The sequence below is a fragment of the Hemiscyllium ocellatum genome, chromosome 42, assembly GCF_020745735.1.
Source record: "Hemiscyllium ocellatum isolate sHemOce1 chromosome 42, sHemOce1.pat.X.cur, whole genome shotgun sequence".
In the NCBI taxonomy this organism is placed as follows: Eukaryota; Metazoa; Chordata; class Chondrichthyes; order Orectolobiformes; family Hemiscylliidae; genus Hemiscyllium; species Hemiscyllium ocellatum.
In genome coordinates, this window is record NC_083442.1 from 29,521,585 (window position 1) to 29,545,696 (window position 24,112).

Here is a 24,112-nt window from a genome sequence, read left to right on the forward strand (position 1 = left end):
TTGTCAAGTTAACGGTGGTCAGTTGCCTGGAGATGACTGGTTTGTGATGCCAACAGTGTGGGTTCAATTCCTGCACTAGCTGAGGTTACCATGACTCTCCTTCACAACATTGGCCAGTGGCTACTCTCTTGAATTTGTGGGATATTATTCGTGTCTTCCACCCTGAAGACTGACGCAAAGTACTTATTCAGTTCATCCACTATTTCTTTGTTCCCCAATACTGCTTCTCCAGCCTCATTTTCCAGTGGCCCAATGTCCACTTTTGCCTCTCTTTTGCCTTTTATATATCTGAAGAAACTCTTGTAATATTCTTATATATTACTGGCTAACTTACCCTCATATTTAAACTTCTCGCTCCTTATTTCTTTTGTTGTTGTCCTCCGTTGGTCATTATAAGCCTCCCAATCCTCTGGCTTTCCACTGCCCTTTGCCACATTATATGTTTTCTCTTTTGTTTTTATGCTATCCCTGACTTCCCTTGTCAGCTACGGTTACCTCATCCTCCCTCTGGTATGCTTCTTCTTCAATTGGATGAATTTTTGCTGTGTCTCCTGATTACTCCCAGAAATTCCTGTCTTTGCTGTTCCACAGTCTTTCCTGCTAAGCTCCTATCCCAGTCAATTCTACCCAGCTCCTCCTTAATGCCTTTCTTCAGCTGTAATACCATTACATCTGATCCTACCTTTGCCCTCTCAAGCTACAGAGTAAATTCAATCATATTATGATCACTACCTCCTAAGGGTTCCTTCACCTTAAGCTCCCTTATTAAGTCTGCCTTATTACACAACACTAAATCCAGTATTGCCTGTTGCCAAGCAGGGTCCATCACAAACTGCTCCAAAAGCCATCTTGTAGACATTCCACAAATTCCCTTTCTCGTGATCCACTGCTAACCTGGTTTTCCCAGTCCACCTGCATATTGAAACTCCCCATGACCTCTGTAACCTTGCCTTTCTTACACGCCTTTTCTATCTCTCAGTGTATCATGTCTCAAATCCTGACTTCTGTTTGGCGGCCTGTAGATAACCCCTACTATGGTTTCTTTTCACCTTTGCAGCTTCTCAACTCTACCCACACAGATTTTACATCATCTGACCCTAACATTGTTTATTGCTTTTGACTTAATTTCATTTCTTACAAATAAAACAACCCCACCCTCTCTGCCCACTTGCCTATCTTTTCGAGAGGATGTATATCTCTGGATATTTAGCTCCCAGTCCTGATCCCCTTGCAGCCACCGTGATGCCCAACACATCATACCTGCCAATTCCGACCTGTGTCACAAGCTCATTTACCTTATTTCATATACAGAGGAACCTCGATTATCCAACATTCAATTGTACGAATATTGGATTATCTGGCAAGGTTGCAAGATCCCGAAGCTCAGCTAAACTATGCTATCCAGCACTTGTTTATCTGGAATTTGATTAACTGAACAAAATACTCCCTCCCATGTCCTTCAGATAACTGAGGCTCCTCTGTACTCCACACATTCAGGTACACCTTCAGTCCTGTATTGACCGTCCCTTTTATCATTGTCATTCATTTATCCAATGAGCTTGAAGTTTGATTCTGAACCCTGACATCTGAGAAACCTAGTGAGTGTGCACATAGATTTCAGTTCTGTGTGAATTACCTGCCTGCTTTTAACCCTTTCTTTACCATTGCATGAATTGTACAGGCAAAAGTGAGGACTGCAGATGCTGGAGATCAGCGTCTAGGTTAGAGTGGTGCTAGAAAATCACAACAGGTCAGCAAGCATCCGAAGAGCAGGAAAATCAACGTTTTGGGCAAAAAGGCCTTCATCAGGAATGAAGGCAGGGAGCCTCCAGGATGGAGAGATAAATGGGAAGGGGGGGGGAGGGAGGGGCTGAGGAGAAGATAGCCAAGAGTATGGGGTGGGAAGTACGTTTGGAATTGTAAACTGTCCCTCTGATATTTAATGTCGAGAGTTCGGGTTGCCTTTGATTCAAGAGGATGGAAGTGGGGATGGAGATGATAGGTCAGAGAGGAGGGTGGAGCAGATAGGTGGGAAGGGAGATAGGCCGGTAGGACAGGTCATGAGGGCGGTGCTGAGCTGCAAGGTTGGAACTGGGGTAAGGTGGGGGGAGGAGAAATCAGGAAACTGGTGAAGTCCACATTGATGCCCTGGGGTTGAAGTGTTCTGAGGGAGAAGATGAATTGTAAGTGTCTATTTTAACCAATAAAGTCGATCATTCGCTGATACAGAATTGACTCTTTTCCTCTTTGTGCTGAGCCAACGACTATTGTGGAGGGCAACATCAACTTCGCCCCTGGTCTGAGGGGTGGAAATCATTAGGTTGAACCCCCACCAATTGTTTCTCTATAATGACAAAAATCACACCACATCAGGTTATCATCCAACGGGTTTATTTGAAAAATCTAGCTTTCATCAGACAGCGTTCCAAAAGCCAGTGATTTCAAACAATCCCGTTGGGCTATAACCTAGCGCCATGTGATTTTTGACCTTGTCCAACCTAGTCCAACACCGGCTCCTCCACATCATCTCCATAATGAGAGAGCAGCGCTATGCTCTGGTAAGACTTGAATCAAAGACAACCCGAACTCTCGACATTAAATATCTGAGGGACAGTTTACAATTCCAAGCGTACTCCCCACCCCATACACTGCGCTGGTCAGGAAACCAATTCCTTAATCCTTACCAATCCTGCTACAGGTCCACTAAAACAAAAGCTAAACAAGGAGCAATTGTTCACGTCCTTTAAATGCATTCAAAGCATATTACAAGCATAATCCTGAGCGAGTTACACCACGCCTAAGGCTGGATAATAGGATTTAAAAAGGGAGCATTCAAGTGTGGCATTGTGGATACAGAATGTGGTGTAGGATGGGATTATATTCTAAATGAGTTCAGTTCACAAATTAATGATGCAGCAAGCACTGAACATTCCAGTGAGGAGATTGGATTGGAGTCTTGCCAATTAATATTATTTTGATGTTTAAAATATCTGTAACCTATCTCCAAGAAAAAAATGATCTTTTGCATGAAAGATTGCCTGTCCGAATTCACAAAAGGTGACCAGAAAAAGTGCCAAGAAATCGAAGTTCTCCCGAAGCCAGAAGCATTTCTCACACTCTATGAGAAAATGGCTCACGCGTTTTCAGACTTCACATCCCACTCTTAAACTCAGTATTTTTGCCTCCTGAATCTATTTTCCTTCAGTGATGGAAGTGGTGGAACATTGTAGTTATGCCAAAGGCTGATGTTATGACGAGTTGTGACAGTATACATTCCTGCCTTTGCATGTTCTAAGGCTATTCTATAATTCCTCTCAAATGCTGGGGAAGATTATACTGCCTTCTGAGCAAGGACAGAGAGAAAATAAATTAGAAGAAGGAGACAGAGAGAAAAGGAAACGGATGGAGGACAGACAGAGAGAGAGAGAGAGAGAGATAACAAAAGAGAAGAGGAAGAAAATGAGAAAAGACAGGAGCGAAGGGAAGGAGAGAAGAAAAGTGAGGGTGAAAAGGCACAGAAGAGAGAGAAGGAATGTTTAAAAGGTGAGAAACAGAAACATAGAATGGAGAGGAGAAAAGAGAGAGAGAAAGGATAACTAATGGCTTAGAATGAGGGAAAGGAGTGAAATGGGTGCTAGAGGGGAGAGTGGGTGTTGAAGGCAAGGACAGAACCGGTGAATGAGTAGCAACAGTTTAACAAAAAGGGGAGGGCCGCAAGACAGAAGGACATGTGACAGGAGACAGCGAGGTGGTGGGGTTAGTGGAACGAGAGTGCAGAAATTAATCAAGTGCAATACTGACTTGCTGAAGTGAGGTGTTTATGAAAAGCTGGAGTAGTGTCCGTCAGAACTTGAAGGAGGGTCATTTCCAAGCATCTAGGGGAGCAGATTCCCACGAAAGCAAAGCAAACTGCCAGAAACGTGAGCAGTCTTTGGGGCAATCCATGACTGTGGCTCTTGGAGGAAATGTCAACAGTCAAGATATAGAATCCCTTGTGAGGTTTAAATGAGATTTGTTGGCCCACTGTGTAACTAACACCTGGAGGATCGCTGACAAATCCGTGAGATCTACCTCGATTGCATTCTGTGTGGCATTTGAACATAGCATGTCTGTTACCCTGTTTTGCTTCATGTTAAGTTTGGGACATAAATCATATAGAGTAATAGGGGAATGGGTCTGGGTGGGATACTCCTCGGAGGGTCGTTGTGAACTGCTGGGCCGAAGAGCCTGTTTCCATACTCTAAAGAATTTATGATTCTAAGATATCCTTCCTTGCACAGTCAATCTTTGGTGTTGATAAACCAGTCATATTTGTTTGAGTGCGATCTTTTGTAATAACTTCACTGTTCCTTGCTGACTATAAAATATTATTGAATCATAGAATACCACAGTGCAGAAAGAGGCCATTCAGCCCATTGAGTCTGCACCAACCTTTTGAAGAGCATCCCACCCAGCCCTGCCCCACAATTTCCCTGTAACCCCACATTTCCAATGGCAATCCCCCCTAGCCTGCACATCCCTGGACACTAGAGACAATTTTGCACGGCCAATCCACCCCAATCTGTATATCTTAATTGACTTAATTGTCTCACTAATTAGTCAATCAATTTAACCTGCAATCTTCGTTAGTCAACCCAGTTGACTCATTTCTAAAACTCAACTTAATACAGTCTGAGGCCTATATAGTGCGTCACATTGCAACTCAGATTAAATTTAAATATCACTGCACCTAGCAAAGACCAGAAAGAAATCAGTGCACTCTCAGTCATAACGTCTACAATTAACAAATTACACGATTAGGAATATGTCTACATTCTATCAAAGATAGATTTGTTACGCTAGATTTGTTGACATGTTGTTAATTGTTTACAACACACTTGCAAAACATAGAATCTAGGATCAGGAGAAGGCCATTCAGCCCTTTGAGACTAGTCCACCATTCAATATGATCATGACAAACCCTCTATTGCAATTACGTGTTCCCGCTTTCTCCCCATACCCAGTGATGCCTTTAAAATCTAAAAATGTAAGGGATTGTTCAAAGTTTTGCTTCACTTGCTATTTATGGATCAAACAAAATACTTTCTTGATTCTTGATCATTTGGGAATGAAGGATTATGGGGAAAGGATAGGAAAGTGTCCACTCAGCCATGATCCTATAGAATGGTGGAGCAGACTCGAGGGGCCGAATGGCCTACTCCAGTCCCTGCTTCTTATGGTCTACACTGGAGCTCAGGCAAACTTTCGACGTGACTTCATTTGCTCAGGCCACAAACCCAGCACTGAGGTCTATTTTTTCCTCAGCGCAGGGTCGAATTTCACCTGGCTAGGAACCTGCCAAGTTCCAGAACATTCCACCGGCACAGTGACGGCTGCTTTGGGCCAACTTCGGCTCACGTTCAGGTAGCAATTCCTTCTGTTGATGCTTTGTTCTCCCAAATGTGGCCAACTTCCTGTCGGCCACTTAATCTCACATAATCTAGACAGTGGGTCTCTTACTGTGAAGAAGCCACAATGCTTTCAACTACAGAGCACGAATGACTACTGAAGAACCGTTCTTTGATTCCCACTGCTGATACACGAGATAAATAATGGATATACTTGTCTAATCAAAACTGTTTGAGAATGTGACCTTCCCATTTCATGCAGACAGTCCCTTCCCTGCCTCTCTCTCACACACACACAACTATATATTTGATTATAATATCAAGGGTTATGAGGAGCTAAAGACAGACTTGGTTCAATTAAATTTCACTCGATAGTTGTTGATAAGAGTTTCTCTCTTTCTTTGTTTATAAGCTGCCCCCGGGAGCAATGATTTGTAATGTTTTATAGCACCTGTTCAGGGGAACGATGATTACATTCAGAAAAGGCCGCACTGTTGAAAGATTTATGAGAGTTTGTGCATTGTTAAAAATTCATGATCAGTGGCAGGCTGCATCAAAGCACTGATTTCATCAAATTCCAACCGGGGGCGGTTCTCAGTTTCCAAGACCAAACCTCCCAAATTAACTGAGCAAAGAGCTGCATTGGCACTTTCTTTAAATTGCAACTGCATTGAAAATATTGAAGTTATTCTTAAAACGGAAGGCACCAGCCAATATTAAATGATCCCCAGTCGGAAAGGAAGAGTTGCAATTGGACAGCATCTCTGTGAATTACCTCATTGTGCCAGGAATATGGGTGGCAGAGTGGTTAGCACTGCTGCACTGGAGTCCCAGGTTCGATTCAAGCCTCGGGAGATTGTCTGTGTGGAGTTTGCACATTCTCCCCGTGTCTGCGTGAGTTTCCTCTGGGTGCTACAGTTTCCTCCCACAGTCCAAAGATGTGCAGGTCAGGTGGATTGGCCATGCTAAATTGCCCATAGTGTTCAGATTAAGAGCATTAGACTTGGGATGAGGGGATGGGTGTGGGTGGGATACTCTTTGGAGGATCAGTGTGGGCTTGTTGGGCCAAATGGCCTGTTTCCACACTGTAAGGATTCTAAGAATTGCTTGGAAATCCCATAGGAAGGAAAAGGTGGCAGCCATTTTGCACACAGCAGGATCCCACTCAGCCCCCATTCCTCCCCTCACTGACTGGTCAGCTTTTTGGTGTTTTGGAAGGAATGCTTCAGAGAACCACAAACAAGATGTTGTATGTATGCTTGAAACCGTGGAACAGACGGACAGAGCATCAGTCTGACACTGCATTGTAAGACAAAAGGGCATCACTGACAGTGCAGTACAGCAAGATCCCACAAAAGACAAGGCAATCATGATGGATAGTCCATTCCAGTGATTGTCAGGCATGTCAAGATTATGCCAGGACACCACTCGTTTCCGAATTAGTTTCCGTTTGGAATCTTTTACGATTCCTTCTGTGAAGACAAACAGGGGCCTTGGCTGCAACAGCTCACCAAACCTCGGGCACCCTGAACAAGACAGCACTCCCTCACGACAGCAGGAAGCTGCCTGTTATTCTAGTCACTACATTATTTTTCTCAGGAAGGGAACACCCTGTGGCCTTCCAGTAAGAACTGCAGGATCCTTATGGAGAATGTTCCTTCTTTGTGGAGCCAGTGTTAATTTTAGTCATATTGTTATGATATATAAGTGGAGGGCATTTGTTAATCAAGTCTGGAGCATCAGAGACTGAGGGGTGACCTGATAGAGATTTGTAAAATCATGAAGAGCATGGATAGGGTAAATAATCAAGGTATTTTCCCTGGGGTGGTGGAGTCCAGAACTAGGGGGCATAGGTTTAGGGTGAGAGGGGACAGATATAAAAGAGACCTAAGGGGCAATATTTTCACACAGAGGGTGGTACGTTTATGGAATGAGCTGCCAGAGGAAGTGGTGGAGGCTGGTACAAGGATAAAATTGAAGAGGCATCTGAATGTTTATATGAACAGGAATGGTTCAGAGGGAAATGGGCCAGGTGCTGGCAAGTGGGACTAGATTGGGTTGGGATATTTGGTCGGCATGGACGGGTTGGACCGAAGGGTCTGTTTCCGTGCTGTACATCTCCATGACTCTAAGTCCCTAGGGACTTCCCAGTTTGGAGAGGAAGGGCAAGTCAGAAGGGCTCACTGCAGACAGGTCGGCTCCAAGGCCTGGCTAAGGCGTCAACAAGCAGGCGTAGGCCATCAAGAGGATCAGAGTATCAGACGGCCCAGCTCTCTGCCGTGGTCACACTAGAGCTCAGATATGTAAAGAGTCCAGTGGTCAGCTTGAGGTTGCAAGGGCTGGCGTCCATTGCCACCCCAATTTGATGAGCTTCCTTTGAGTCTTTGACACCTGCTACAGAGCCACTTTTAAGAGATGTCACATTTTTGATTCGGTTTAATTATAAGGATTTTTTTTAGATTAGATTAGATTACTTACAGTGTGGAAACAGGCCCTTCGGCCCAACAAGCCCACACCGACCCTCCAAAGAGCAATCCATCCAGACCCATTCTCCTACATTTACCCCTTCACCTAACACTACGGGCAACTTAGCCTGGCCGATTCACCTAACCTGCACATTTTTGGACTGTGGGAGGAAACCAGAGCACCCAGAGAAAACCCAAGCAGACACGGGGAGAATGTGCAAACTCCACACAGGCAGTTGCCTGAGACAGGAATTGAACCCGGTCTCTGGGGCTGTGAGACAGCAGTGCTAACCACTGTGCCACATATAAAGAGAGATGGAGCAAGCATGATACATGGTCAGTGTGTCCAGCTATCATGTGAAAGATTGGGGTTCAGTTCCTTGACCGTGAGAAATTGTCATCTACTGGGTTACCCATCATTGACAGGGGCCAGCTTTTACTCCTTTAAAGACAAGCTCCTCCGTTAATTTGATTAACTGTCGTTAATTAGATTTTTCAAAGACAATCAAAAGATTACGAGGACATAGGTGTGGTTGGTAGGCACCACAAGTATAGATTAGGTCTCTTTTAGGTCTCTTTGTGGTGCAGTGATAGCATCTGTGATAGTGATAGTGACTGGGAGACCTGGATTCAAATCCCACCTGCTCCCGAAGTGTGCATAATAACACCCCTGAACAGGTTGGTCATAAATATAGGGGTTACACGTTTATAAAGAAAAATTAGGTTAGGACTAAAGAAGTTCTTGTGGTGCAATGGGAATGTCCCAACCTTTGACCCACGAGACCCAGTTTAAAGTCACCCCTGTTGCAGAGGAGTTTGGTAACATTGCTGAACAGGCTGACTATAAAGTAGGTTTAAAAAAATAGATTAGGATTGTTCAGTTTTGAATCAGCTGCCCAACCATTTACTGGTGGTTAAAACAACCAAAAAAAAGGTCTTGGTGATTGGGTGGTAGGAAAGACAATCAGACATGAGTGATAACACTTACAGATCAATAAAAAAATAGATTTGGACACTTGCAGCACAGTGGTAGTGTCCCTATCTCTGAGATAGGATGCCCAGGTTCAAGCACAGCAGGTCAGGCAGCATCCAAGGAACAGGAAATTCGACGTTTCGGGCCAGAGCCCTTCATCAGGATGACCTGCTGTACTTTAACCAGCAACACATTTTCAGCTCTGATCTCCAGCATCTGCAGACCTCACTTTTTACTGCCCAGGTTCAAGTCCCATCTGTTCCAAAGGTGTGTCATAACACCTCTGAGCAAGTTATAAAATCATAGAGACGTACAGCATGGAAACAGACCCTTCAGTCCAACTCATCCATACCAACCAGCTAACCTAATCTAGTCCCGTTTGCTAGCACTTGGCCCATAATTCCTCGAAACCCTTCCTATTCATATATCCATCCTGATGCCTTTTAAATGTTGTAATTGTACAGCCTCCACCACTTCCTCTGGCAGCTCATTCCATAATTTGATTGGAAAATATCAATAATGTTGTACATCTGTCAGCCAGCCTATCATCAAGAAGAGTTCAAAGTTTGTGCGAAGATTTGTAGCTCGGGTGCTTGTTGTTGTGGTTCTGTTTGCCGAGCTGGAAGTTTTTGTTGCAAACGTTTCGTCCCCTGGCTAGGAGACATCATCAGTGCTCTGGAGCCTCCTGCGAAGCGCTTCTTTGATGTTTCTTCCGGTATTTATAGTGGTCTGTCCTTGCCGCTTCCGGGTGTCAGTTTCAGCTGTCCGCTGTAGTGGTTGGTATATTGGGTCCAGGTCGATGTGTCTGTTGATGGAGTTTGTGGATGAATGCCATGCCTCTAGGAATTCCCTGGCTGTTCTCTGTCTGGCTTGCCCTATGATAGTGGTGGGACTGGGATAGTTTTCGACTGGGAAAACACTACTATCATAGGGCAAGCCAGACAGAGAACAGCCAGGGAATTCCTAGAGGCATGGCATTCATCCACAAACTCCATCAACAAACACATCGACCTGGACCCAATATACCAACCACTACAGCGGACAGCTGAAACTGACACCCGGAAGCGGCAAGGACAGACCACTATAAATACTGGAAGAAACATCAAAGAAGCGCTTCGCAGGAGGCTCCAGAGCACTGATGATGTCTCCTAGCCAGGGGACGAAACGTTCGCAACAAAAACTTCCAGCTCGGCGAACAGAACCACTACATCAAGAAGAGTATTAATGCCCTGTTTCCTACCCCATCACTGCTTTAGGAGTGAATTAATACCCTCAGCTATTCCCAAATTTCTTTATTGATACCCCCGCCCCAGGATAATTCTCCCCATGAGTGTCCACTTTAATCACTGAGGACAATGGGTGGGTCCTCAGTTTAATATCACATTACAACAACAACTCGGGTCTTGATGGTGGGATGGAAGATTGTGAGGGACATCAGAGAAAGACTGGCACTCAGCCAAATGAGCAGACACTCAGCAAAATGATCAATTAAAAAACTATTTGCTGAAGAGGGTCTGGAGGAGGAAAGAGAGAGAGAGTGGGAAAAAAGACGAGGAGAGAGAGAAGAGAAAGAGAGAGAGAGAGAAGGAGAGAGAAAGTGACAGAGAGAGGGATGAGAAAAAGAGAGAGGGAGATATAGAGAGAGATAGAGAAGGGATGAAAGAAACAGACAGACAGAGATAGGGAGAGAGAGAGGTTGAAGAGAGAGACAGAGATGGGGGTGAAAAGAGAGAGAGGGAGAGATAGTCAGGGGAGGGTAAGATTGGTGACTGCTGAGCTAGGGCTCGGAAGCTGAAGACAAGGATGTTGACTATGGGGTTAATATTGAGGATAAAAAAGAGACAGAGGACACCCAGGACTAACTTGTGGGTCCATGTGATGAGCAACACCTTGGGTCTTGCCCCATTCTCCCAATGTTCATCAATAAGATCGAAATGCTGCAAATCCCAGACGTTGACTTAATCACCAGTAATCAACCTTCTGTTTTACTCAATCAAGATGGATGGTGCAGGAAATCCTTTTGTGTTGCAGTTTAATGCAAGTTAATGCAGGCTAACTCGATGCATAAATCCTCATGTCACTGACACTCTCCAGAAATGTTCAGAGCTCCCAGCCATGTTAATAACACTGAGGCCAATACCATCTGACCCATCCAATACCACAATACCAAGCTGTGATAAAGTAATTGTATATTAATGCGGATGTCTGATTTATGAATGGGGAGAACCAGGCTGCATCTTGTAATAGTTTATCAGCTTATTGACTGCTTTCCCGTGTCGAAATCAGAGGCAGCTTTCAATGCTACAGTAACTTCAACACAAAGGACTTGCTTTAGAACATGCACACACCATCCTGATTAGAAAGAGCTGCATCAGGATTGGAACAGCTCTTCAAAATTCAAAGGAAACTTATGCCCCACAGATACCTTCAAGAAGCTTGCTCATGATGTCATCACCATATCATCTTAGAGGTTTTAGCAGGGCCGTTAGTGGCACAGTGATAGCGTCCCTACCTCTGAGCCAGCAGGAAGTCACAAGTCACATGACACCAAGTTACAGCCCAACAGGTTTATTTGAAATCATAATCCTTCACAGTACTCCAAACACTTGTGAATTCAAATAACAAATCAGGGCCTGACTTATACAGTTAATGGTAGGGTCTTTGGGAGTGCTGCGGATCAAACAGACTATGGAGTGCAGGTTCATTGTTCCTTGAAAATGGAGTCCCAGGTAAATAGGATAGTGAGGAAGGTGTTTGGTGCACCTGCCTTTATTGATCACTGCACTGAGTATAGGGAGTTAGGAGATCATGATGTGGCTGTACAGGACATTGGTTAGGCCACTACTGGAACGCTGTGTGCAATTCTGGTCTCCCTGCTTATAGGAAAGATGGTGTGAAACTTGAAAGGGTTAAGAAAAGATTTACAGGGTGTTGTCAGGGTTGGACTATTTGAGTTATCGGGAGAGGCTGAATACGCTGGGGCCATTTTCCCTGGATCATCAGAGGCTAAGGTGTGACCTTATGGAGGTTTATAAAATCATGAGGGGCATGGATAGGACAAATAGACAAGGTCTTTTCCCTGGAGTGGGTGAATCCAAAACTAGAGGGGATAGGCTTAAAATGAGAGGAGAAAGGTTTAATTTGGACCTAAGAGGAATTTCATGCAGAGGGTAGTGTGTGTATGAAATGAGCTGCCAGAGGAAGTGGTGAAGGCTGGTACAATTACAATATTTAAAAGGCATCTGGATGGGTGTATGAATAGGAAGGGTTCAGAGGTCTATGGCCAAATGGGATTAGATTAATTTAGGATATCTGGTTGGCATGGACCAGTCAGACCGAAGGGTTTGTTTCTATGTTGTAAAAATTCTATGACACTATGACTCTAAACCTGTTGGATTATAACCTGGTGTCATGTGATTTATGACCTTGTCCACCCCAGTCCAACATCTCCACATCCGGGTTTGGAGGCCTGGGTTCAAGAACCACCTGCTCCAGAGGTGTGTCATACCATTCCTGATTAAAAATATCTGTAAAAAACTCAATCTCCAATTTAATCAGGCTTCTTGCAGCATGACACACTGAGGGAAACGTAGTTCACTTTGTAACTTTGTATCAGTGCAGACAGCAGGACAATTGTAATATATGTTGTTACCTGAAGCTGCGATAAAGGAGTAGGGTAGGGGTTGGGTCTGGGTGGGATACCCTTCGTAAAGATCAGCGTGGAACCGATAGGCTGAATGCCCTGCTCCCATACTGTAGGGATTCTATCATTCTATGAAATGTGTATCTAATCTGTGTTACCTGACCCACACCTCGGTCCTGTGTAACAGGAGCTAAGTGGAAGTTACATCTTGGGCAGTGGATACATGGGAACACCATCATTGACAGGTTCCCCTCCAAGCCCCTTACCATCCCGTCTTAGAAATATATTGCTGTTCCTTCACTGTCGCTAGGTCACAACCCTGGAACTCCCTCTCTACAGACATTGTGGGTCTACCTGAAGTATACAGCCTGCAGCGGTTCAAGAAGGCAGCTCGCCCCCACCTTCTCTAGGGACAGGCAATAAATACTGGGCCCAGCCAGCGACACCCACATCCCACGAGTCAAGAAAAGAATAATCACATGATAAGATTTCAAGATATTAACAGGAAAAGTCAAAAAGATTAACTTTTCCATTGATAGTCCATTCAAGAATAAGATGGCACAGTTTAAAAATGAGGGGATGAAGGGCATCATTGACGAGACCTGAAGACCATCTGTAATCAGCAATGGGTCAGGAGTCACATGTAAGCCAGACCAGGTAACAATGGCTTATTTCCTTCCTCAAGAATATTTTTGGAACCTATGGGCTTTCATAGCAAAATTGATGATAATATCATAATCACTGTAAGCAACCACATACTTTAATTTCCTCTTGGCCCATAATATGGTGAATGGAATTTGGATTGCTATTATAGTTAAAAATACCAGGAAAAAAATTTGCAAGTAGAAGACCTACTGCAAGGTGTGGTGTTCACTTTAGCTTCACAAAATTGGTTTACATTTTGGAGCAGTGAGGTGGCTATTTTACAACAGCGGTGTCAGGAGTCTTTGAGTTTAGGAAAGACTATCTAACAATCACCTTTGGATTGATCCAGCAGCTACAGTTTGTTACAGACATGCAATTGCAGAGCTCTCAGAGATATCTAGAAGCAAGAAGAAACATTTCCCATCATCTTTCTCTCCCAGTGAAGAATACAGAATGTGGGACTCTGAGAAGAGAGAGTCCAAACAAAAAAATAAGACCTAGGTCTAGCCGATCAGCTACTCAATTGAAGTCCAACCATTGCTTTGCAGATCACATCACGTTGCAATCATTTTAAAAAGTCAAAAGAACTGTCAGAAACAACTCATTCCACCCTTGTGGCCTGGACTTTTGAACTGCTGAATTCCCTGTCTATGTTTTTCTACCCACAACATTTGTGTTAAACCGTCTATTACTGTTTATATTACTTTGTAAATGAATGTGTGCTTGGGATTTTAAATGGGTATAGCTTAAGTTGCATTGCAATAATGAGTAATTCATTTTTATCAACCAATTGGCAAAGAATAAGTTTGGTTGCAATAAACCTATTAATGATGAAACCTGGTGTGAATTCTTTTTGTCCTGAGTAGCATACAGAACATTGGGGAAATCAATCACTTCCTGGTTTCCTCGGGTAGTTACACATTCATGATGGCTTGTGGAATGGTGGGGCTCAATTATTGGTGCACTCTTCCCAACTGGGCAACGATATCACCTCATCGATGATGATCTCAGCTCACAGGAACAATGTGGTCTTTTCTCCAGTCACCTTCTACTTCTTTTTAAGAAAGACTCAGAAATCACAACTCTGTAGGTGTGCAGAGGGCAAGTGAGAGAGAAAGAGAAACATTTTTGACAACTTTTTTGTCAGAAATACCCAAATCTTGTTTTGAGTTATTTAATACGAGTTCCCACCATTAACTTTCATGCAAGTCAGGAATTTTGCTCACAGAAATTCTGAAACAGCAGGATGTCTCTGAGGGAAGCAGTGGGTTCATCAATAACTTTAGCCCTCCCACACAAAGGTCCATTCACCATCCTTCCATTATTCAACATGGCTAATGAGAGAAGTTCATGCATTCTCTGTCATTCAGTCTGACAACGCCAGAGCTCGGTACTCACGCTATTGCGAATGGTTGAGGCACTGAGCCATCACTGAGGGCCGGTATATCCGTCGCTCCATGCAGTATTATGCTAATACATTCCTTGCCAGGTCTTGAGACGTGCTCCTCATTCGCTGGGGAAGACAGTGTCACTTCAGTCTTTCCGAGTGGTGTTTCCAAGACCTGGGTCAGGGAGAACAGCATTAAACCCCCTTAGGAATTGGACATGCTCCCTCCCCCCTCTCTCTTGCCCCTCTCTCTCCCCCTCTCTCTCGCCCACCCCATTCCTCTCTCTCTCGCCCACCTCTCCCTCTCTCTCATCTTCTCTCTCTCTTGCCCTCTCTCTTTCTCAAACACACACACCGCTCTTTTTCTCTCTCTCTCTCTCTCACCCTTCACTCCCATCCCAGCCATCACTGTTACTAGGTCATCATGGCATAGAAGGAGATCCTCCATCCCCTCGAACCCATTCCAACTCTCTGCAGAGTCAAAAAACAGAAATTGCTGGAAGAGCTCAGCAGGACTGGCAGCCCCTGTGGAGAGAAATCGGAGTCAAGTTTCGGGTCAACAGACCCTTCCTCAGAACTGACTCTGCAGAGTCCAATTTCCTTTCAAAATTATTCATTATCTCTACTGTCTCCGTGGAGACAGCAAGTTCCATGTCATTCATTGCAGAAAAACAGCCTTCCTCAGGTTTCCCAGAATTTTAAATCTATGTTCCCCTGTCCTTGCATTATCAGAACAGTTTGTTTTTGTCTACTTTATGTGTATCCATCATAATCCTGGACACCTCTGTCAGACCTAACTCTGCAACCAATGTGTCCAAGGAAAACAACCCCAGATCCTCCACAATAATCTTTTAGACCAATCGCCTAGGATAAAGCTAATATGAAGAAACTGCATAAATAGAAAAGTTACGGAAACATAGGGAAGGTGCACTGTTGGACCCTTCCCAGTCATGTACTCATCCAAATGCCTTAGATTAGATTAGATTACTTACAGTGTGGAAACAGGCCCTTCGGCCCAACAAGTCCACACCGACCTGCTGAAGCGCAACCCACCCATACTCCTACATTTACCCCTTACCTAACACTACGGGCAATTTAGCATAGCCAATTCACCTGACCCGCACATCTTTGGACTGTGGGAGGAAACCGGAGCACCCGGAGGAAACCCACGCAGACACGGGGAGAACGTGCAAACTCCACACAGTCAGTCGCCTGAGTCGGGAAATGAACCCGGGTCTCAGGCACTGTGAGGCAGCAGTGCTAACTACTGTGCCACCGTGCCGCCTTTTAAATGTTGTAATTGTACCAGCCTCCGCCACTTCCTCTGGCAGCTCATTCCATACACACGAGGTAAAAACCATGACTGCAGATGCTGGAAACCAGATTCTGGATTAATGGTGCTGGAAGAGCACAGCAGTTCAGGCTGCACTTTGGATGCTGCCTGAACTGCTGTGCTCTTCCAGCACCACTAATCCAGAATCCATTCCATACACACATCAAACTCTGGATGAAAACATTGCCCCATTAAGTTCCTTTTAAATTTTTCCCCTGTCACCTTAAGCTTTTAGCTTTGGACACCCCACCCTGGCTATTTACCCTATCAATGCTTCTTGTGACTTTATAAACTTGTATAAGGTCACCCTTCAGTCTCCGACACTCCCTATGGCTCAAACATGCCAGACCTTTCAAGTTTAACAATATCCTTCTAATAGGAGAGAGACCAGAATTGCACTCAACATTCCAAACATCCTGTACAGCTGCAACATGATCTCCCAACCCCTACACTCAATGTCTCTGGGTTACTAGCTCAGTGACACTGCGACCAACTCCCCTTGGCACCTTCAATATCATAAGGTGCTTCACAGGACCATTTAGCAAAGAAGATTCAATACTTTAGCCACATAAGGAGAAGTCAGGTCAGGTGACAAAAAACTTGATGAAAGATGTAGGCTTTAAGGAGCATCTCAATCATGATAGAGAAGCTGAAAGATTTCGAGAAGGAACGGAAGAGCTCTGCTGTAAAACAGCAAGATTTCCCTCTCACTAGTGAAGAAAGGCAGAGAACAAACTCTAAGACCCTTTCCCAACTGGATTGCGCGATTGCTCGATAGTTCTGTCTTTGATTATAAGAGTCTAGCAATTAATCTATGATCACTGCAACTGATTGGTTAGGTCTGGGTGTGAACACAGAGCAAAATAAACAAACTTGACAGAAGCTATTGGGGGCTGGGCTGTCATCATGGGGACAGATAAATTTGTGATTGCAGAAATCTTTTAAGGCTCTTGTAACTAAAATTTGATGCATATTTAGACATCTCTGCAATGCTCTGAGATACAGAAAATATAAAATGCTACGCAGTGAAATGTTCAGACAGGAATGATTCATTCACATGGGAGCCTCCTGTCACAAAGCAGTGGGCTTTTTCAGCACAGTGTCTAAGCTGACACTTCACTTCAGACCCAAGATCATTGGGTTTGGTCAGTGCCTAGGAACAGATCCCGAGTCTGGGAGAGAGCTGAATGCCATGCTCTTGGCACACAGAATAAAATAAGAATTGCCAACACTGGAGATCTGAAACAAAGACAGAAACTGCTGGCGAAACTCGACTGTTCTGATGAAGAGTCACCAGCCTTGAAACATGAACTCTGCTTTCTTCCCACAGACCTGCTGAGCTTCAACAGTAATTTCTGTTTTTGTCTCTTATAGAATGGCTGTGAGCCATTTAGACACAGACCACTGATCTGTCAAGCACATCATCCACTCAAAACCACATTTGTTCCTAAAATTCATAACTTTCTGTTTCAATGCGAAACACAGCCGACTTCAATGCTTTGATTATCCATTTACATAAAGGGCTTGTTGATTAATGCATTAAACCGCCTAGAGACAGTCTCAATTATGACTCAAATACTTAATAATAACCTTCATCTCCAGAAACATGTTGGTATTGAGTGAACATGCAGGAAAGCAAAATAATAATCCACATACATACGCATAATTGGAACCTCAAGGTCAGCTGCTTGCGGAGAGATTACTGAAAGCTCCAACTGCACAGACAGATGTGTGCCAGCACTCTGTGAGCGAACCATAAGAAATTGCTGGAAACCTTGTTCCAATTAAATTGGAGATGGGGGATCAGAGGAGTCACGATGATGATGACTTCAATATAGTTCTGTACCAGTGAATGGTGGCCCCCACTCTTCCAGTGGATCAGCTGGCGTTGACTTCAATGAAATTTTATTTTACGGGATTCTGTTGTGGGATATGGGCATCTGCTCCTCATCCCCAAATGGAGTGGGTAGGCTCAGGCCATTTCAAAAGGTAGTTGTGAGTCAACCACATTGCTTGTGCATCTGGAGTCATGGGTAGGCCAGGCATTGGTGAGTCCGATGGTTCTTTCACACAACAGCAAGACCAGATTGTGATTGGGTTTTTGAGGGGGTGCCGGAAGCGGGATATGGAGATGGTGAACAATAGGCAGGGAGGTTCCATCAAATATTCAGGGCCACATGATTGTATCTCCAACTTCTGATTGTCTAGAGGTAGTGGAACATGTCACGGAAACATAGAAATATAGAAAATAGACCATAAAACTATAAGACGTGGGAGCAGAATTAGGCCATTCAGCCCATCAAGACTGCTGCAATATTCAGTCATGGCTGATAAGTTTCCCAACCCCATTCTCCTGCCTTCTCCCCGTAATCCTTCATCCCCTTACCAATCAGGAATCCATCTCTGTCTTAAATACGCCCAATGACTTGGCCTCTACAGTCCCTTGTGGCAATAAATTCCACAGATTAATCAAAAGGAATAAGAGTAGGCCTTTCAGCTCTTCAGGCATGCTCTGCTATCCAACATAATTGTGGCCTACTCAGTCCCCCATTCCTGTGTTCCCCCCACTGATCCCTTTAGCCTCAAGAAACAAACCTAACTCCCTCTTGAAAACATTCAACATTTGAGTCTCGACTGCTTTCAGGGGCAGTGAATTCCACTCTGGGTAAAGAAATGTTTCCTCATCTCAGCCTTAAATGAACTACATTGTATCCTTAGACAGGTAAGGATTCCTAGGGTCACCGGAAACATCAGTTCCTGTGTTTACCGTGTCTAATCCTGTTGGAATTTTGTACATTCTTAGAAAAGAACTCTGTTTTCTCTGCCCTTGATGTTTCCAGAAATGGTCTTTCATTTTGTAATTTGTTTTCTCATCTCTCCCCAGAGATTGCATGGTTTTGAATGGGAGTGGGGAGTGGATAAAAGATGACACCCTGGGGTGATAATTGGCTAGGACACGTTGGATGAACCAGAAAGACTTTCCTACTTAATGTTCCTGGAATGTAGGTCTGCTCCATTCAATGACCTCAACTCAACTTTTCTGACCAATCCCCACAACTCTCTAGTTCCCAAAGATGCCAACATTCTGTCAATCCCATCCTTAATGATATTTAATGATGGAGCATCCTCTGAGGTGTAGAATTCACAGGATTCACAACCCTTTGAGTGAAATTTCTCCTCACCTCAGTGCCAAATGATCAGCTACTTATCCTGAGACGGTGCCCTGCATTTTGAAAAAAAACAGTAATAGTTTGCATTATTTTGTCCAACTTGTGTTGGATTCTTCCACATGGAGCTCCTATGTTTCCAGTATTAATCAGACTGCCAGATGCCACCCTGCCAAACACTTTCAGTTCACAATTCTTCTAAATTGTAAGGAATACAGACCCAATTTACTCAGCGTCCCATTCTAGGGATGAACCTAGTGAAGTTTCACTGCGCTGTGTCCTTCATTAAACATGGAGCCAATTAATGCAAACATTGCTCCCATGATCCCCTATTAGATCAGAAACCAGCCAAGATGGGAAACACTGGTGGGAAGCTAACTGAGCGCGTTTCTTTGCTACAAAGAGTTACAAAATAGTGGCACAGGAATACCTTTACTGTTACAGTGTTATAAATACAGCATGGCCTGCTAATATAGACATTTCAGTCAAGAAGCAAACATCTATATATATAATGAAAAATGGTTGGCACAGGAAGTGATTATGGTGGGTAAGGATTTGTAGTTAGAAAGTACAGACAAGCAGAATATAAATATAAGTGGCAATAAATAATATTTAAGTGAATAAGTAGATAACTATTATTTAGTGTCATTGTTCAAATATAATCATGACTCATAAAAATGTTAACACCAAGTGAATCAATGCTGTAATATTCCATTGTGCAACATCATGTTGAAATTGTTAATAATTTCAGCTTGATAATACCATAATGTAAATAATGCCAATAAACATAGAATCACAGAACTATTTACAGTGCAGAAAAAGGCCATTCAATCCATCATGTCTGGACTGGCTCTCTAAGCATTCTGCCTTAATGCTAATCTCCTGCCTTTCCCCCATTACCCCACACTTTATGTCTTTAAATAACCATCCAATGTTCCTGTTCAATGCCTCAACTGACCCTACCTCCACCACATTTCCAGGCAGTGTATTCCACACCTGAACCCCTCGCTCTGTAAATTTTCTCACTCGCGTTTGCTACTTTTACAATGCGTTTTTAAAACTGCACCCTCTGGCTCTCGATCCTTTTATGAGCGGGAATCAGTTTCTCCCCACCAACTCTGTCCTGACCCCTCATAGTTAGAAAAATCTCCCCTCTCCAAAAGCAGTCCCAACATCTCCAATCTAGCCTCATAATGAAAGCTTCATCCTCGTAGACCTCTTCTGCACTCTCTCCAATACATTCACATCCTTCCTGAAGTGGGGCACCCAGAACTGTACACAATACTCCAGCCTAGCTCTAGCCAGAGTCTGAATGAGTAGGTCCAGTGACATTACCATTATGCCACCATCTCCTCTGGACTCACATTTTGAGAAACGTCGAATCTCCTGTTCCTTGGATGCTGCCTGACCTGCTGCACTTTTCCAGCAACACATTTTCAGCTCTAATCTCCAGCATCTGCAGACCTCACTTTCTCCTCGAAGATTTTAACCTACTGCGAATCCACTTGCAAGGATGCCTTCCTTGAAGAAGCTCTCTTCCTCCCTCTACAAGGATTCCAGTGAGTCCCTCTCTCACTGCACACCCCAGGTCTCCATCACCCCTCCCCCAAGTCCCTCCTCCCTACCTTTTATCTGAGCCTGCTGGACACACTTTCCTCATTCCTGACGAAGGGCTTATGCCCGAAACGTCGAATCTCCTGTTCCTTGGATGCTGCCTGATCTGCTGCGCTTTTCCAGCAACACATTTTCAGCTCTGATCTCCAGCATCTACAGACCTCACTTTCTCCTCGAAGATTTTAACCTACTGTGAATCCTCTTGCAAGGATGCCTTCCTTGAAGAAGCTCTCTTCCTCCCTCTACAAGGATTTCAGTGAGTCCCTCTCTCACTGCAAACCCCAGGTCTCCATCGCCCTTCCCCCAAGTCCCTCCTCCCTACCTTTTATCTTAGCCTGCTGGACACACTTTCCTCATTCCTGAAGAAGGGCTTATGCCCGAAACGTCGAATCTCCTGTTCCTTGGATGCTGCCTGACCTGCTGCGCTTTTCCAGCAACACATTTTCAGCTCTGATCTCCAGCATCTGCAGACCTCACTTTCTCCTCACATTTTGAGATACCACATATAGAGCTGGCTCCTTCAACTAACTCATTTCCTCACACATTAACAACATGCCTCACTTCAGATCAATTTTGTTTCTGAGCTTGCTGACATTTACAGCTTCAAAAGGTTTTACAGTTGGTTCTCCTCACACAGAATTTCAACAAACGGTGACTTAGGTCATCACCCTGGAGCCACAAAGAAACAATTACAGACAAAGGTGGAAGATTCATCAGCAGGAGGGTATTCAAGCAAGACCAGAATAAAATGGGGTCATCTGGGGACTTCCAAGCCGAGCTGACTGAATAATTCAATGCAGCCCAGAGCTTTCATTGGAAGAAACCAAAAACTTCCAAAGGACATTAAAAAAACACATGACCATGTCACCCAAGGCAATGTATTTTGTTTGGAATGTATACCAGTTTGACATTTTGGAATGTACAGAACAGAATCAGTAGTTAGAAGGGAGCTCTGTGGCCATAAAATGGTTCAAATGTCATTTTCTTGATCATTCCACAGGCCCATTTGTTTTAACGCTTATTCATGAGAATTGTTGTACGGTAAGGTGGGGAATCCTCTGCAATGATTGCCTTTTCAACAAGATAATCCCATTGTAACTGGTTACGCTGTCAAAAGGCGCAATCACAATTTTGTTTTCTGAAAAACAGTCCATTGTGTCATGTTCTGTATTGGATTACACGAGTCTGAATCGTATTGATTCTACCTGTGCTCGGGTGGTTAAGCCTGGGTGTAAATTCTGAAACAGGAAACAAACTGGTAACATTCCACGCTGCCAGGTCATTCCTCTGTGTATCACCAGCAAATCTCAGTGGTGGCATTTCCTCTCCAATGGAGGCAATAACCAAATCTTGAGCCAATCAAGGGGAGGTCATATCAGTGGGGAAGTGATGGCCAAGTGGTATTACCATGGTCTGTTAATCCAGAGAGGAGAAAGTGAGGACTGCAGATCAGAGTCAAGAGGTGCTGGAAAAGCACAGCAGGTCAGGCAGCATTCGAGGAGCGGGAAAATCGATGTTTCGGACAGGAGACCTTCATCAGGAATGAAGGATTCCTGATGATGGGCTCCTGCCCGAAATGATTTTTCTGCTCCTCGGATGCTGCCTGACCTGCTATGCTTTTCCAGCACCACTGTAATCTTGTTAATCCAGAGAGCCAGGTAACATTCTGGGGACCTGGATTCGAATCCTGCTGTGGCAGTAAGTGTAATTTAAGTTCAATTAAAAACGTGGGATTAAGAGTATAATGATGACTATTGTTGGGGGATAACTCATGTGTTTCACTAAGTTTCCTTTAGGGAAGGAAACTGCCATCCTTACCTGGTCTAGTCTACATGTGACTCCAGACCCACAGCAATGTGGTTGACTCTTGACTGCTCTCTGGGTAATCAGGGATGGGTGACAACCACATCCTGAATGAATGAAAAACGTCAGCCCAATGGACGTAAAAGGACTACTTTCCTGCTTCAGGTTTAAAACAGTTCACTATTACCTTCCCTAACACCTCAAAATAAGCAACTCTCTCCAATCACTCAAAAGGTTTCCATCTCAAAAGGCCAGGTAAACTGTGTTCTAGTTTGGGCCAGTCTAACGTAGCTGGTGGCCGTTCTCTCTCCTTGATTTATGTCCCCAGGAAAACCGAACCAACTCACATATTGCTGATTTCATCCCCTTCCACCTCTGCTACCATCACAATGTTCCAAGATCTATACGCTCTTCCAATCCTGGCTTCTCTTGCAAACCTGATTTCAATTGCTCCATAAGACACAGGAGTAGAATTAGGTCATTCAACCCATTGAGTCCGTTCCACCATTCGATCATGGTTGATATGCTTTGCAACCCCATCCTCCAGCCTTCTCCCTGTAACCCTAGATCCCCTTACCAATCAAGAGTCTATCTATCTCTGTCTCAAATACATTCAATGCTCTGGTCTCCACAGCCTTCTTGGGCAATGAGTTCTGCAATCTGGCTGAAGAAATTCCTCCTCATCTCAGTTCTAAAGGTTGTTCCTTCACTCTGAGGCTGTACCCTCAGGTCCCAGTCTCTCCTACTAGTGGAAACATCTCTCCAAGGCCTCTCTGTATACTGTCGTCCATCACTGGCAGACAGGCATTTGAGCTTATGAAATCATAATCATCGAAACTTACTCCCATCAACTTTCTACTTGCCCCCTTCCTTTTACTCTCAGGATTAGGATATCGTTATCTATTAGAACTGAGATGAGGAGGAATTTCTTCAGCCAGAGGGTGATTAATCTATGGAACTCATTGCCCCAGAGGGCTGTGCGGGCCAAATCATTGAGTGCATTAAAGACAGAGATAGAAACGTTCTTGATTGGTAAGGGGATCAAAGGTGATGGGGAGAAGGCAGGAGGACATTTATTGTCTAATTGCCCAGACGGCAGTTAAGAGTCAACCACATTACTTTGTGGGTTTGGTGTCACATGTAGGCCAGACCAAGTAAGGATGGCAGAATTCCTTCTCTGAAAGGGTTAGATGGGCTTTTCCTAACAATCATTTCATAGTCATCATTAATTCCGGATTTTTATTGAATTTAAATTCCACATGGCGGGATTTGAAATTGGACCACTGGCACGTTAGCTCAGTCTCAGGTTAATAACCTAGCGATAATACCGCAAGGCTGTCATGTCCCCCCTTATAAGGCACTGCAAAACTTTGCTCTTCGCCACCTCTCCCTATTCAGATTGTTTCAATCTATTCAACTCTGTTTCAGATTGCAGATTTTGTTGCTTTCACACAGCACTGTGGGATATTTTTCACTACTTCGTTCCATATTTCTGATGGTCATCTCTTTTCTGTTCAGATGGTTTTGCTGGGTTTAACACATTTTGTTTTGGTCCTCTTAACCCTCATCATCTGAATCCTCCAGCGAGGCTTTTGCTAATGAGTGCGCAACTTCATCAAATGCTGGAGTGCTCTGAGCAACAACACTCTTTCCCTCATTATTAGTTACCATTAGTGCACACATCTATCGCAACAC

The 24,112-nt window shown here is 44.1% G+C and overlaps 1 protein-coding gene across 1 annotated transcript in view; it reads right to left on the minus strand.

Moving 5' to 3' along the window:
* ccdc33 (coiled-coil domain containing 33) overlaps positions 1–24,112 on the minus strand; it is a 271,296-nt gene that overhangs the window by 197,359 nt on the left and 49,825 nt on the right. The window contains exon 4 of the mRNA XM_060853677.1: positions 14,512–14,675. Coding sequence (XP_060709660.1) covers positions 14,512–14,675 — 164 coding nt within the window. The remainder of the gene's footprint in view (positions 1–14,511; positions 14,676–24,112) is intronic.